Below are 13,362 nucleotides of genomic sequence, written 5' to 3' on the forward strand. Positions count from 1 at the left end.
ACTCACTATTCTGCTGGTGGAGTCACTGTGTACATACATTACATTACTGATCCTGAGTTACCTCCTGTATTATACTCCAGAGCTGCACTCACTATTCTGCTGGTGCAGTCACTGTGTATATACATTACATTACTGATCCTGAGTTACCTCCTGTATTATACTCCAGAGCTGCACTCACTATTCTGCTGGTGCAGTCACTGTGTACATACATTACACAACTGATCCGGAGTTGCATCTTGTATTATCCTCCAGAGCTGCACTCACTATTCTGCTGGTGCAGTCACTGTGTACATACATTACATTACTGATCCGGAGTTGCATCTTGTATTATCCTCCAGAGCTGCACTCACTATTCTGCTGGTGCAGTCACTGTGTACATACATTACATTACTGATCCTGAGTTACCTCCTGTATTATACTCCAGAGCTGCACTCACTATTCTGCTGGTGCAGTCACTGTGTATATACATTACATTACTGATCCTGAGTTACCTCCTGTATTATACTCCAGAGCTGCACTCACTATTCTGCTGGTGCAGTCACTGTGTACATACATTACACAACTGATCCGGAGTTGCATCTTGTATTATCCTCCAGAGCTGCACTCACTATTATTACACACAATATTAGGTGATACATAGAGTTACCTCCTGTATTATACTCCAGAGCTGCACTCACTATTCTGCTGGTGCAGTCACTGTGTACATACATTACTGATCCTGTACTGATCCTGAGTTACCTCCTGTATTATCCTCCAGAGCTGCACTCACTATTCTGCTGGTGCAGTCACTGTGTACATACATTACATTACTGATCCTGAGTTACCTCCTGTATTATACTCCAGAGCTGCACTCACTATTCTGCTGGTGCAGTCACTGTGTACATACATTACATTACTGATCCTGAGTTACCTCCTGTATTATACTCCAGAGCTGCACTCACTATTCTGCTGGTGCAGTCACTGTGTACATACATTACATTACTGATCCTGAGTTACATCCTGTATTGTACTCCAGAGCTGCACTCACTATTCTGCTGGTGCAGTCTCTGTGTACATACATTACTGATCCCGAGTTACATCCTGCATTATACTCCAGAGCTGCACTCACTATTCTGCTGGTTGTTACTGGAGTCATCACTGACACTGTTGTCTTTCTCTATATGTTCTTAGGTCGGGGAATCCGTTCTACCCTTCAGAACTCCACATTTCTTGGCTCGGACACTGTGTAGTTCAGTAATATCCGTGGCTCTGGTTATTCGGTAACTCGGGATGCACGGTGGTGGAGGTGGTGGAGGTGGAGGTGAGGTCCTCTAGGTCAGATGAATGTCACATCTACAGAAGTGCAGAATAAATGACCCAGAACACAGCAGCAGCCCGGGCTGCAGAGGATACGGCTCTCGGTGGCTCGTGTGTCCTCACTATCGGGCTCTCGTGTGTCCTCACTATCGGGCTCTCGTGTGTCCTCACTATCGGGCTCTCGTGTGTCCTCACTATCGGGCTCGGTGGTAAAGGTCGGACGGATGTTCTCGTGTAGCACGAGGTTTAGTGGAAACTCGAGCAATCGCCCAGGGCTCTTGTATCCTACGGGGTCTCCAATTCACGAATTCTACCCCCAGGAGCAACCCGAGACCACCAGGGACTTACACGCTTCATTATTTAGACGCTGTATAGCAGAGTTATTTGTACACTGAAGAACATTTCTTGTGTAAGAGAAACGTAAAGCATTTTTATGTGGACACTATATGGGAGTATTATCTGGAAACTGTATGGAAGTGTTATTGGGGCACTGTATAGCAGTATTATTTGACACGCCATGGCACTCTTAAGTGGGCACTTTATGCCAGTATTTATAGCATCTTTAATAAGACAGTGTATAGTAGTATTATTTGGATTTGGAAAAGCAGTATTTTTAGGAAACCTATGGCAGTGTTATGTGGCCACTATACGGTAGTATTATTTGGATACTGATGTTAATGTTATCAAGGCTTTATGTTATTTGAAATCATAAGAGTAGTATTGCTGGAAACGTTATGGGAGTATTATGAGGGCACTATACGGTAGTATTATTTGTATACTACATGTAAGTGTTCAGGCTTTGTGTTATTTAGACACTAAAGGGCAGTATGGATGGGAATTCTATGGTAGTGTTATATGGACACTATATGGCAGTATTGTCTACTGTATGGAGGTATTATTTGGTTATTGAAGAGCAGTATTGTTTGAAACACTATAGCAATGTTAGGTGGGCAGTATGGCGGTGTTATTAAGACATTGTAGGGCTGTATTATGTAGGTTAGTATTGTTATAGATCCTATGGTATTGTTATGTGGATGCTATATGGATACTGTTTTTAAGGCATTGTATGGCAGTATTATTTATGTCAGTATTTTTATAAATTCAAAGACAATGTTATGTAGACTCTATGGCGGTGTTATTAAGACATTGAATGGCAGTAGTATGTATTTTAGTATTGTTATAGATACTATGGCAGTGTTATGTGGGCACTATATGGAGCTGTTATTAAGGCAGTGTATGGCAGTATTATGTATGTCAGTATATTTATAAATCCAATGGCAATGTTATGTGGACACTATGGCGGTGTTATTAAGACATTGTATGGCAGTATTATGTATTTTAGTATTGTTATTGATCATATGGCAATGTTATGTGGGCACTATATTGAGCTGTTATTAAGGCAATGTATGGCAGTTTTATTTGGACAATGAATGTCAGTATTTTTAGACGTCCTATGCAATATATGGATACAGTACAGACATATTATTGTGGCTGTGTATTTGGAAACCTTATTTCAGTGTTTTTTTGAGCACTACATGGCAGAACTATTTGAATATTGTATGAAGGTTTTATTTAAGCACCGAAGTGCAATATTGTTTGAGACCCTATTGCAGTGTTATCTGTGAAATTGTATAGTAGCATTACCTGCGTACTGTATGGAGGTATGTTTTAGGCAACATGTGGCGGTATTATATGGGTACATAATTTTATGGGCATTGCTTGGCGGTATTATTTAGTGTACTATATTTAGGTATATATAAATATTTTTTTGTTTGTTTCTTTTATCACTAAGGTCCTAGAGCATAAAATAGGAATTGGTTCAGGAAATCTTAGTCACCATTCATCCTCCTCGACCCGGGCCGCACTCACGTGGCGGTAGGTTCCATCTGCTTCCATATTATGTGCTATTAAAATAAAAAGTCTGTTATTTTGGAACATTTCTCCAGCCTCAGTCTTATCATTTCCTGATACAACTTCCATCTCAGAGGATGATGATTACCTGCAGTCACCCGAGTCCAGGACAGGCCACGTGTCCACAGCAAATCACTGCAGTCTGATCAGAGGAGGATTCAGGCGCCCTCTAGTGGCCACGGCTGACTATGCAGCCTGCAGCAGAACACCCTGCTATATAGGGAATATATGCAGATAGTGCACATGGTCAATAACATCATGTCTTCATAGCGTCTTACATAAATCTCAGGAAGCAATTAGAGGGCTGCACAGGACGTCTCAGGTACAGTATAAGACATTGGCACAAATTGATCCATAGACATTCAGCGTGGAGAAATCCTGCAGCTCATTTACATTGCAGATCAATGGGATGAGCCCTGCGGATAGGGAGGTAATGAGGGAGCACATTAAATATTCACAAGGTCCCCTGGTCCACTCCCAGGTCTACATGTATTATACCGCCCCATGGGGACACACGATATGGGCTATTAATAAAGAGCATAAGTAATTGCAAGCTCTTGGGCTCAGCTCCCACATAGAGCTGCATATAGAATATACAGAACTGATTGTGGTGACTGAGTCACAGTTCTGGGCCCATGAGCTGACAATCTACATGGGGTGGGGGGCTCAGTGTAAAATGAAGGAGAATTGTGTCCCATTCCCAGTGATCTCCCCGGATAATGGCACTGCTGTGTGAGCCCCGGGGCCGGAGCCATGATGTATACACATGTACAGGAGGAAATATACAGATATGCTAAGGATCTATCTACAGCAGTGCCTATCCTTCTGATTATACAGTTCCCGATCTCCTATAGATCCATGCGGTCTGCTGAGATCTCCATAGATATAATAGGAGGATTGTGAGTAGATACTATTGTGTGTACACAATGTGATATATCTACCCGATCTCCCATAGATGTGCAGTGCCCTGTGTGTCTGATCTCCTGTGGATACATTGTCTGCAGGAAAACCAGTATCCCTGTGATCTTCTGGCTGTAGATACAATGTATCTCTGAAATCTGGTGGCTGTAGATACATTAGGGTTATCCTTGTTTTATCCCACAATACAGTGTATCCCGGCTGTAGAATTACTGTATCCTTGCTGTAGATACACTGTACCCCACAATAGATAGACTTTACTCTGCAATAGGTACACTGTACCCCCACTGTAGATACAGCCACCTGTATGGATATTATCCTCCTGCTGTGGATACACTGTACCCCACTGTAGATACATTCCCTCTGTGGATACACTGTACCCCATTGTAGATACATTCCCCCTGTGAATACACTGTCCCCTTGCTGTAGATACATTCCCCCTGTGAATACACTGTCCCCCGCTGTAGATACATTCCCTCTGTGAATACACTGTACCCCGCTGTAGATACATTCCCTCTGTGAATACACTGTCCCCCGCTGTAGATACATTCCCTCTGTGAATACACTGTCCCCCGCTGTAGATACATTCCCCCTGTGAATACACTGTCCCCCGCTGTAGATACATTCCCTCTGTGAATACACTGTCCCCCGCTGTAGATACATTCCCCCTGTGGATACACTGTCCCCTTGCTGTAGATACATTCCCTCTGTGAATACACTGTCCCCCGCTGTAGATACATTCCCCCTGTGGATACACTGTACCCCGCTGTAGATACATTCCCTCTGTGAATACACTGTCCCCCGCTGTAGATACATTCCCCCTGTGAATACACTGTCCCCCGCTGTAGATACATTCCCTCTGTGAATACACTGTCCCCCGCTGTAGATACATTCCCTCTGTGAATACACTGTCCCCCGCTGTAGATACATTCCCTCTGTGGATACACTGTCCCCCGCTGTAGATACATTCCCTCTGTGAATACACTGTCCCCCGCTGTAGATACATTCCCCCTGTGGATACACTGTCCCCTTGCTGTAGATACATTCCCTCTGTGAATACACTGTCCCCCGCTGTAGATACATTCCCCCTGTGGATACACTGTACCCCATTGTAGATACATTCCCTCTGTGAATACACTGTCCCCCGCTGTAGATACATTCCCCCTGTGGATACACGGTACCCCATTGTAGATACATTCCCCCTGTTAATACACTGTCCCCCGCTGTAGATACATTCCCCCTGTGAATACACTGTCCCCCTGCTGTAGATACACTCTACTCCGTTGTAGATCCTCCCCCCCACATTTGGATACACTCTAACCCGCTGTAGATACGCTGTTCCCTGCTGTAGATAGAGTCCCCCTGTGGATACACTGTGCACTCTTGTAGCTACATTATCCTCCTGCTGTAAATACACTATATCCTTCTGTAGATACACTGTACCCCTGTAGATACATTCCTACTGTGTAGATACACTGTACCTCACTGTAGATACACTATTCCCTTCTGTAGATACACTGTACCCTCCTGTAGCTACATTGCACCCCCCGCTGTAGATACATTATATCCCCCTGTAGGTACACTGTACCACTATAGATACATTCTTCCTGTCTAGATACCCTGTACCCCCTGTAGATACACTGTCTCCCTCTTGTAGATACTGTTTCCCCCTGTAGATACACTTTACCCTGCTGTAGATACTGTCCCCCCTGTAGATAGTGTACCCTGCTGTAGATACACTGTACCCCCCTGTAGATGCATTCACCCATGTGGATACATTTTCCCTGTGTAAATACACTGTGCCTCCCCTGTGGATACACTGCATCCCCCTGTAGATGCACTGTACCCCTTGTGGACACCCTGTACCTTCTGTGGATACACTCTCCCCTGTGTAGATACCCTGTATCCCCTGTAGATACACTCTCCCCTGTGTAGATACCCTGTATCCCCTGTAGATATACTGTTCCTACCTGTAAATACACTCTACCCCACTGTAGATGCACTGTTTCCCCCTGTACATACACTCTCCCCTGTGTATATACTCTGTACCCCCTGTATATATACTCTCCCCTGTGTATATACCCTGTACCCCCTGTATATACACCCTGTACATACACTCTCCGCTGTGTAGTGTACCCCTTGTATATACACTCTTCCCTGTGTAGTGTACCCCCTATATATACATTCTCCCCTGTGTATACACCCTGTACCCCCTGTATATACACTCTCCCCTGTGTATACAGCCTGTACCCCCTGTATATACTCTCCCCTGTGTAGTGTACCCCCTGTATATACTCTCCCCTGTGTAGTGTACCCCCTGTATATACACTCTCCCCTGTGTAGTGTACCCCCTGTATATACACTCTCCCCTGTGTAGTGTACCCCCTGTATATACACTCTCTCCTGTGTAGTGTACCCCCTGTATATACACTCTCCCCTGTGTAGTGTACCCCCTGTATATACATTCTCCCCTGTGTATATACCCTGTACCCTCTCCCCTGTGTATACCCTCTCCCCTGTGTATACCCTCTCCCCTGTGTATATCCCCTGTACATACACTCTCCCCTGTGTATATCCCCTGTACATACACTCTCCCCTGTGTATACCCCCTGTCTGTACATACCCTGTCTCCCCTGTGTATATACCCTGTACCCCTGTATATACCCTCTCCCCTGTGTATACCCCCTGTCTCCCCTGTGTATACCCCCTGTCTGTACATACCCTGTCTCCCCTGTGTATATACCCTCTCCCCTTTGTATACCCCCTGTCTGTACATACCCTGTCTCCCCTGTGTATACACCCTGTATATACCCTCTCCCCTGTGTATATACCCTCTCCCCTGTGTATATACCCTCTCCCCCGTGTATACACCCTCTCCCCTGTGTATATACCCTCTCCCCTGTATATACCCTCTCCCCCGTGTATACACCCTGTCCCCCGCTCCTCTGTGCCGCGCTCTGCAGTCCCTCAGCCCGGAGCCCAGGCTGGTGACGTAGCAGGGGGCGTGTCCCGCCTCCCTATATAAGCGGCTCCGGCGCCGGCTCTCCTCAGTCCCCCTCACACTCGCTCCCGCGCCTCCCTATGCTGCTCAGCGCCGGCTCTCCGTGCACAGTCAGGAGTAAACTGACCGCAATGATCAAGAAGATGTGTCCTAACGAGACCGAGCTGAACATCCCGGCCAAGAACTGCTACCGCATGGTGATCCTGGGCTCCTCCAAGGTGGGCAAGACGTCCATCGTGTCCCGCTTCCTGAGCGGCCGCTTCGAGGAGCAGTACACCCCGACCATCGAGGACTTCCACCGCAAGTTCTACAGCATCCGCGGGGAGGTGTACCAGCTGGACATCCTGGACACCTCGGGGAACCATCCCTTCCCGGCCATGAGGCGGCTGTCCATCCTCACCGGTGAGTCCTGGCTGCAGAAATGGCCCAGAAATGGTCCTCAATGTAGTATTGACTTGGACTACAACTCCCAATCTCTGCTGTCCCTGAAATGTGAGATCCTCCAGGTCCTGGTGTAATGTGACAAGACTGGGAGTTGTAGTCCAGATGTAGAGAGGAACTAAAAGTCTCAGAAATGTCTCCAAGATTAGTTCTAGACACTTATTGTAGAAGAACCAGGATCAGACTTTGACATGTAAAGCTCCTTCAGAAGCTTGAGCTGAAGGATAACCCTCATCAGTTATTAACCTGTTCCTCTCCTCTTTTCTCTCCAGGTGATGTCTTCATCTTGGTCTTCAGCCTTGACAACCGAGACTCCTTCGAGGAAGTCCAACGCTTGAAGCAACAGATCATGGAGACCAAGTCCTGTCTGAAGAACAAGACCAAGGAGAACATGGACGTTCCTCTGGTCATCTGTGGCAACAAGGGTGACCGGGACTTCTACCGAGAGGTCCAAGCCCACGAGATCGAGCAGCTGGTTGGAGAGGACAATAAGTGCTCTTACTTCGAGGTCTCGGCCAAGAAGAACTCTAAGTTGGACGAGATGTTCCAGGCGCTCTTCACCATGGCCAAGCTGCCTAGCGAGATGAGCCCTGACCTCCACCGGAAGGTGTCCGTCCAGTACTGTGAGATCTTACACAAAAAGTCCATAAAGGGCAAGAAAGTGAAGGAGGACGGGGACGCCTATGGCATCGTAGCCCCGTTTGCCCGCCGGCCAAGCATCCATAGTGACTTAATGTATATCCGAGAGAAAGCCATCGGTGGTGGCCAAAGTAAAGACAAGGAACGCTGTGTCATCAGCTAGGACCGACCCTGCCACCAGCTGAGCTGGCTTTATAAATATATACATAGAGAACCAAAAGATCGGGGCGAGCCATGGAGGCATGTCCGTAGAGGGGAAACCGTCTGACCCCCCCCATGCCTTCTGGTCTGGCCAGCGACGAGTGGAACGTGGTGGCCAGCCCGATACTGGACAGTGTGACAACTTGTCTGATGGCAAAAGGCGGCGAGAGGAGAATACTGGACTTTTGTCAGAGTTCTATGGGAGTTGTAGTACTCCGCCCGCCCCTCCCCCCTCCTCTGTAGGCTACAACCTGGACTTGTATGGTGTAGCGTGTTTTTCGGAGGGGGGGTTACGGGCCGGCAGCGGACGGTACGGTGCGAGGACTTGTAGTGACTGTTTACATTGTGCTGCGGCACTTTTATTCTCTGAGTATTGTACGTGGATCTGAACAAATCCTTGGTCGAATATTTCATTGTTTCATCTGTTTTTATGTCATTTTTTTTTACGTAATAAACCAAATATAAACTTTATATCTGTGTCTCTTCTTGTGTGGTAGAATTATAATGCTCAGGCAATGACCCCCGAAAATGCTGCATGCAGACGGGGGGCTGCTTTACTTTTGGAGGACCCTACTTACTGTAAGCTCATATTTCCAGTGGGGACAGTCAATAGCGCCACCTGTTGGGAGGTAATAAACCTGACACTCTGAAAAACTGCACAATACATATAGAAAACTAAATTGTATATTCTGCACAGTCTGAGCCAAGAGGCGCAGCAGCAGCTTCCACAAAATCTGAGATCAGTGTTCTGTATAAATCTGCTGGTGTGGGCACACAGCGCCACCTGCTGGCCAAAGGGGGAACTGATCGCAGAATAAAGGGAGACTTGAGCAGTGGAACTCATGATGCTGGGAGTTGTAGTTCCACAGAACTGGGGGAAGTTGGTAAGAGCGGTGAAACTGATATCAATAACTATATGTGCACTAAAACTAAAAAAACAAAATTTCGTTTTATTTTTCGGCAGGGTAGGGAGATTGACTTTGTGTTTAAGGGGTTATTTCCGACAAAGTGAATATGGTTTAGAAAATATTAAAAAAAAAAAAAACTTTTATTTTCTAATCCATATTCCCTTTGTCGGAAATGACCTCTTAAACACCAAGTCAATATCTCCCTACCCTGCCGAAAAATAAAATTTAAAAAAAAAAAAGCCAGTAACCCTAATGATGGCAGAAGAGCAGCTGAAGTCAATCACCTGGATTAATGCAACAGTTTGTAAAGACTATAGGCATTTTTTATTTATTTTTTTGATGCATTTTCATCCACTTGGCTTGACACGGCTGATAACAGGGAACAATAGTTTGCAGTCAGTGCGATTTAAATTCTACCTAATTATTGTGCTATCTGATGCCCGGACCTGACAGCCACATGCTGGGAGTTGCAGCTTGGAGCCCCCCTGGGCTACGGTGCGGCCGGGGTACGCCCTGGCATAATGCTCATGGCTGTTGTTGTGATTGAGCTGTCATGCAGAGGGTTACACCCGCTCGTGAAACGTGTGCGATCATGGGGCGCTGGCGCCGCGTGCGGGAGACCAACACCCTGCTATATCCCTGTTATTACAGCTCCTCACTTCCATATACATTCCTAGGAGCCGCGCCATTAAGGGGTCCTCGTAACGCGCCGCTGCAGGCACCATCAATTATTCTCCAAATTACCAGTTCAGGAGTGAAGAATCAGGTCCAGTGGTCATATTGGACAGGATGTAACAGGTTACCTTACAGAAATACACTCACACTGCGCCCTCTAGAGGCCATATCTATAACACAAGCTCCGATGGTGCACTGTAGTAGTATATTTGCGCCCCCCCATTCTGTCTCTAGGACCCTCTAAGCTGCATGGAAGATAATCCCTAACTGATAGCGCAGCTCCAGAGCAGTAATCATAGTGCCGTACACTTCTGGAAGAGGCATTTGGGGTCTGACCGCTGATAAATGCATAATAAAGAAAAACCCCTTCAAGTAGATCCAATGTGTCATCAGGACAGGTCCAGGCACCCAAGCCCTTCAATATAAAGGGATACTACCCCCCCCCCCCCCCGCTAATCAATGTCAGTCGGGGGGGTCCATCGCGCTGCAGCCCCATGACCAGCTCTCTACAGACTTGTACGTCAGTTAGTGGCGGTTCTCAGGCCTGGACCTGAAATCACATTCACTGCATTAGGCCCTGAGCTGCAGTTCCAAGAATGGCCACTACAGGATGTATGGCGCTGTTATTCCAGGTTCATACACCTGTAGTATGACCCACCGGACCGTGGGGGTGGCGAGTACTAGCAGAACTATACGCAGGTGGGGGTCCTGGAAAACCCTTTTAAGATGTGTTACGATTAGTGATGAGTGAGCACTACCATGCTCAGGTGCTCTGTACTTGTAACTAGTGATGAGCGAGCACTACCATGCTCAGGTGCTCTGTACTTGTAACTAGTGATGTGATGAGCGAGCACTACCATGCTCAGATGCTCAGTACTCGTAACTAGTGATGAGCGGGCACTACCATGCTCAGGTGCTCAGTACTTGTAACTAGTGATGTGATGAGCGAGCACTACCATGCTCAGGTGCTCTGCACTTGTAACTAGTGATGTGATGAGCGAGCACTACCATGCTCAGATGCTCAGTACTCGTAACTAGTGATGAGTGGGCACTACCATGCTCAGGTGCTCAGTACTGGTAACTAGTGATGAGCGGGCACTACCATGCTCAGATGCTCAGTACTCGTAACTAGTGATGAGTGGGCACTACCATGCTCAGATGCTCAGTACTCGTAACTAGTGATGAGTGGGCACTACCATGCTCAGATGCTCAGTACTCGTAACTAGTGATGAGCGGGCACTACCATGCTCAGGTGCTCAGTACTGGTAACTAGTGATGAGCGAGCACTACCATGCTCAGATGCTCAGTACTCGTAACTAGTGATGAGCGGGCACTACCATGCTCAGATGCTCAGTACTCGTAACTAGTGATGAGTGAGCACTACCATGCTCAGATGCTCAGTACTCGTAACTAGTGATGAGCGGGCACTACCATGCTCAGATGCTCAGTACTCGTAACTAGTGATGAGCAGGCACTACCATGCTCAGGTGCTCTGTACTTGTAACTAGTGATGAGCGGGCACTACCATGCTCAGGTGCTCTGTACTTGTAACTCAAGCTTTTTTTGGGAAATCTTCCAGAAAAATGCTTGAGTTCCCCATTGACTTCCATTATACTTGGGTGTTCGAGTTACGAGCATGGTAGTGCCCGCTCATCACTAGTTACGAGTACTGAGCACCTGAGCATGGTAGTGCCCGCTCATCACTAGTTACCAGTACTGAGCACCCGAGCATGGTAGTGCCCGCTCATCACTAGTTACGAGTACTGAGCACCTGAGCATGGTAGTGCCCACTCATCTCTAGTTACGAGTACTGAGCACCTGAGCATGGTAGTGCCCGCTCATCACTAGTTACCAGTACTGAGCACCCGAGCATGGTAGTGCCCGCTCATCACTAGTTACGAGTACTGAGCACCTGAGCATGGTAGTGCCCGCTCATCACTAGTTACCAGTACTGAGCACCCGAGCATAGTAGTGCCCGCTCATCACTAGTTACCAGTACTGAGCACCCGAGCATGGTAGTGCCCGCTCATCACTAGTTACGAGTACTGAGCACCTGAGCATGGTAGTGCCCGCTCATCACTAGTTACCAGTACTGAGCACCCGAGCATGGTAGTGCCCGCTCATCACTAGTTACCAGTACTGAGCACCCGAGCATGGTAGTGCCCGCTCATCACTAGTTACCAGTACTGAGCACCCGAGCATGGTAGTGCCCGCTCATCACTAGTTACGAGTACTGAGCACCTGAGCATGGTAGTGCCCGCTCATCACTAGTTACGGGTACATTGCACCTGAGCATGGTAGTGCTCACTCATCACTAGTTACCAGTACTGAGCACCCGAGCATGGTAGTGCCCGCTCATCACTAGTTACGAGTACCGAGCACCCGAGCATGGTAGTGCCCGCTCATCACTAGTTACGAGTACTGAGCACCTGAGCATGGTAGTGCCCGCTCATCACTAGTTACCAGTACTGAGCACCCGAGCATGGTAGTGCCCGCTCATCACTAGTTACCAGTACTGAGCACCCGAGCATGGTAGTGCCCGCTCATCACTAGTTACCAGTACTGAGCACCTGAGCATGGTAGTGCCTGCTCATCACTAGTTACCAGTACTGAGCACCCGAGCATGGTAGTGCCCGCTCATCACTAGTTACCAGTACTGAGCACCCGAGCATGGTAGTGCCCGCTCATCACTAGTTACGAGTACTGAGAAATGAGCATGGTAGTGCCCGCTCATCACTAGTTACGAGTACTGAGCACCCGAGCATGGTAGTGCCCGCTCATCACTAGTTACCAGTACTGAGCACCCGAGCATGGTAGTGCCCGCTCATCACTAGTTACGAGTACTGAGCACCCGAGCATGGTAGTGCCCGCTCATCACTAGTTACCAGTACTGAGCACCCGAGCATGGTAGTGCCCGCTCATCACTAGTTACCAGTACTGAGCACCCGAGCATGGTAGTGCCCGCTCATCACTAGTTACAAGTACTGAGCACCCGAGCATGGTAGTGCCCGCTCATCACTAGTTACGAGTACTGAGCACCCGAGCATGGTAGTGCCCGCTCATCACTAGTTACCAGTACTGAGCACCCGAGCATGGTAGTGCCCGCTCATCACTAGTTACCAGTACTGAGCACCCGAGCATGGTAGTGCCCGCTCATCACTAGTTACAAGTACTGAGCACCCGAGCATGGTAGTGCCCGCTCATCACTAGTTACCAGTACTGAGCACCCGAGCATGGTAGTGCCCGCTCATCACTAGTTACGAGTACTGAGCACCCGAGCATGGTAGTGCCCGCTCATCACTAGTTACCAGTACTGAGCACCCGAGCATGGTAGTGCCCGCTCATCACTAGTTACCAGTACTGAGCACCCGA

The 13,362-nt window shown here is 47.8% G+C and overlaps 1 protein-coding gene across 2 annotated transcripts; it reads left to right on the plus strand.

Moving 5' to 3' along the window:
• The first annotated feature begins 7,185 nt into the window (after positions 1-7,185).
• Positions 7,186-8,878, plus strand: RASD1 (ras related dexamethasone induced 1). 2 transcript variants are annotated; one of them, XM_075319466.1, is made up of 2 exons: positions 7,186-7,528; positions 7,840-8,878. In XM_075319466.1, exons 1-2 carry the CDS (start codon positions 7,207-7,209, stop codon positions 8,367-8,369), a joined length of 852 nt encoding a protein of 283 aa, XP_075175581.1. In that variant the 5' UTR covers positions 7,186-7,206; the 3' UTR covers positions 8,370-8,878. The 2 variants fall into 2 exon arrangements, with proteins under 2 accessions (XP_075175581.1, XP_075175582.1); XM_075319467.1 differs by having other exon boundaries at positions 7,914-8,092.
• The last annotated feature ends 4,484 nt before the right edge of the window (positions 8,879-13,362 follow it).

The sequence above is a fragment of the Anomaloglossus baeobatrachus genome, chromosome 7, assembly GCF_048569485.1.
Source record: "Anomaloglossus baeobatrachus isolate aAnoBae1 chromosome 7, aAnoBae1.hap1, whole genome shotgun sequence".
Lineage (NCBI taxonomy): Eukaryota > Metazoa > Chordata > Amphibia > Anura > Aromobatidae > Anomaloglossus > Anomaloglossus baeobatrachus.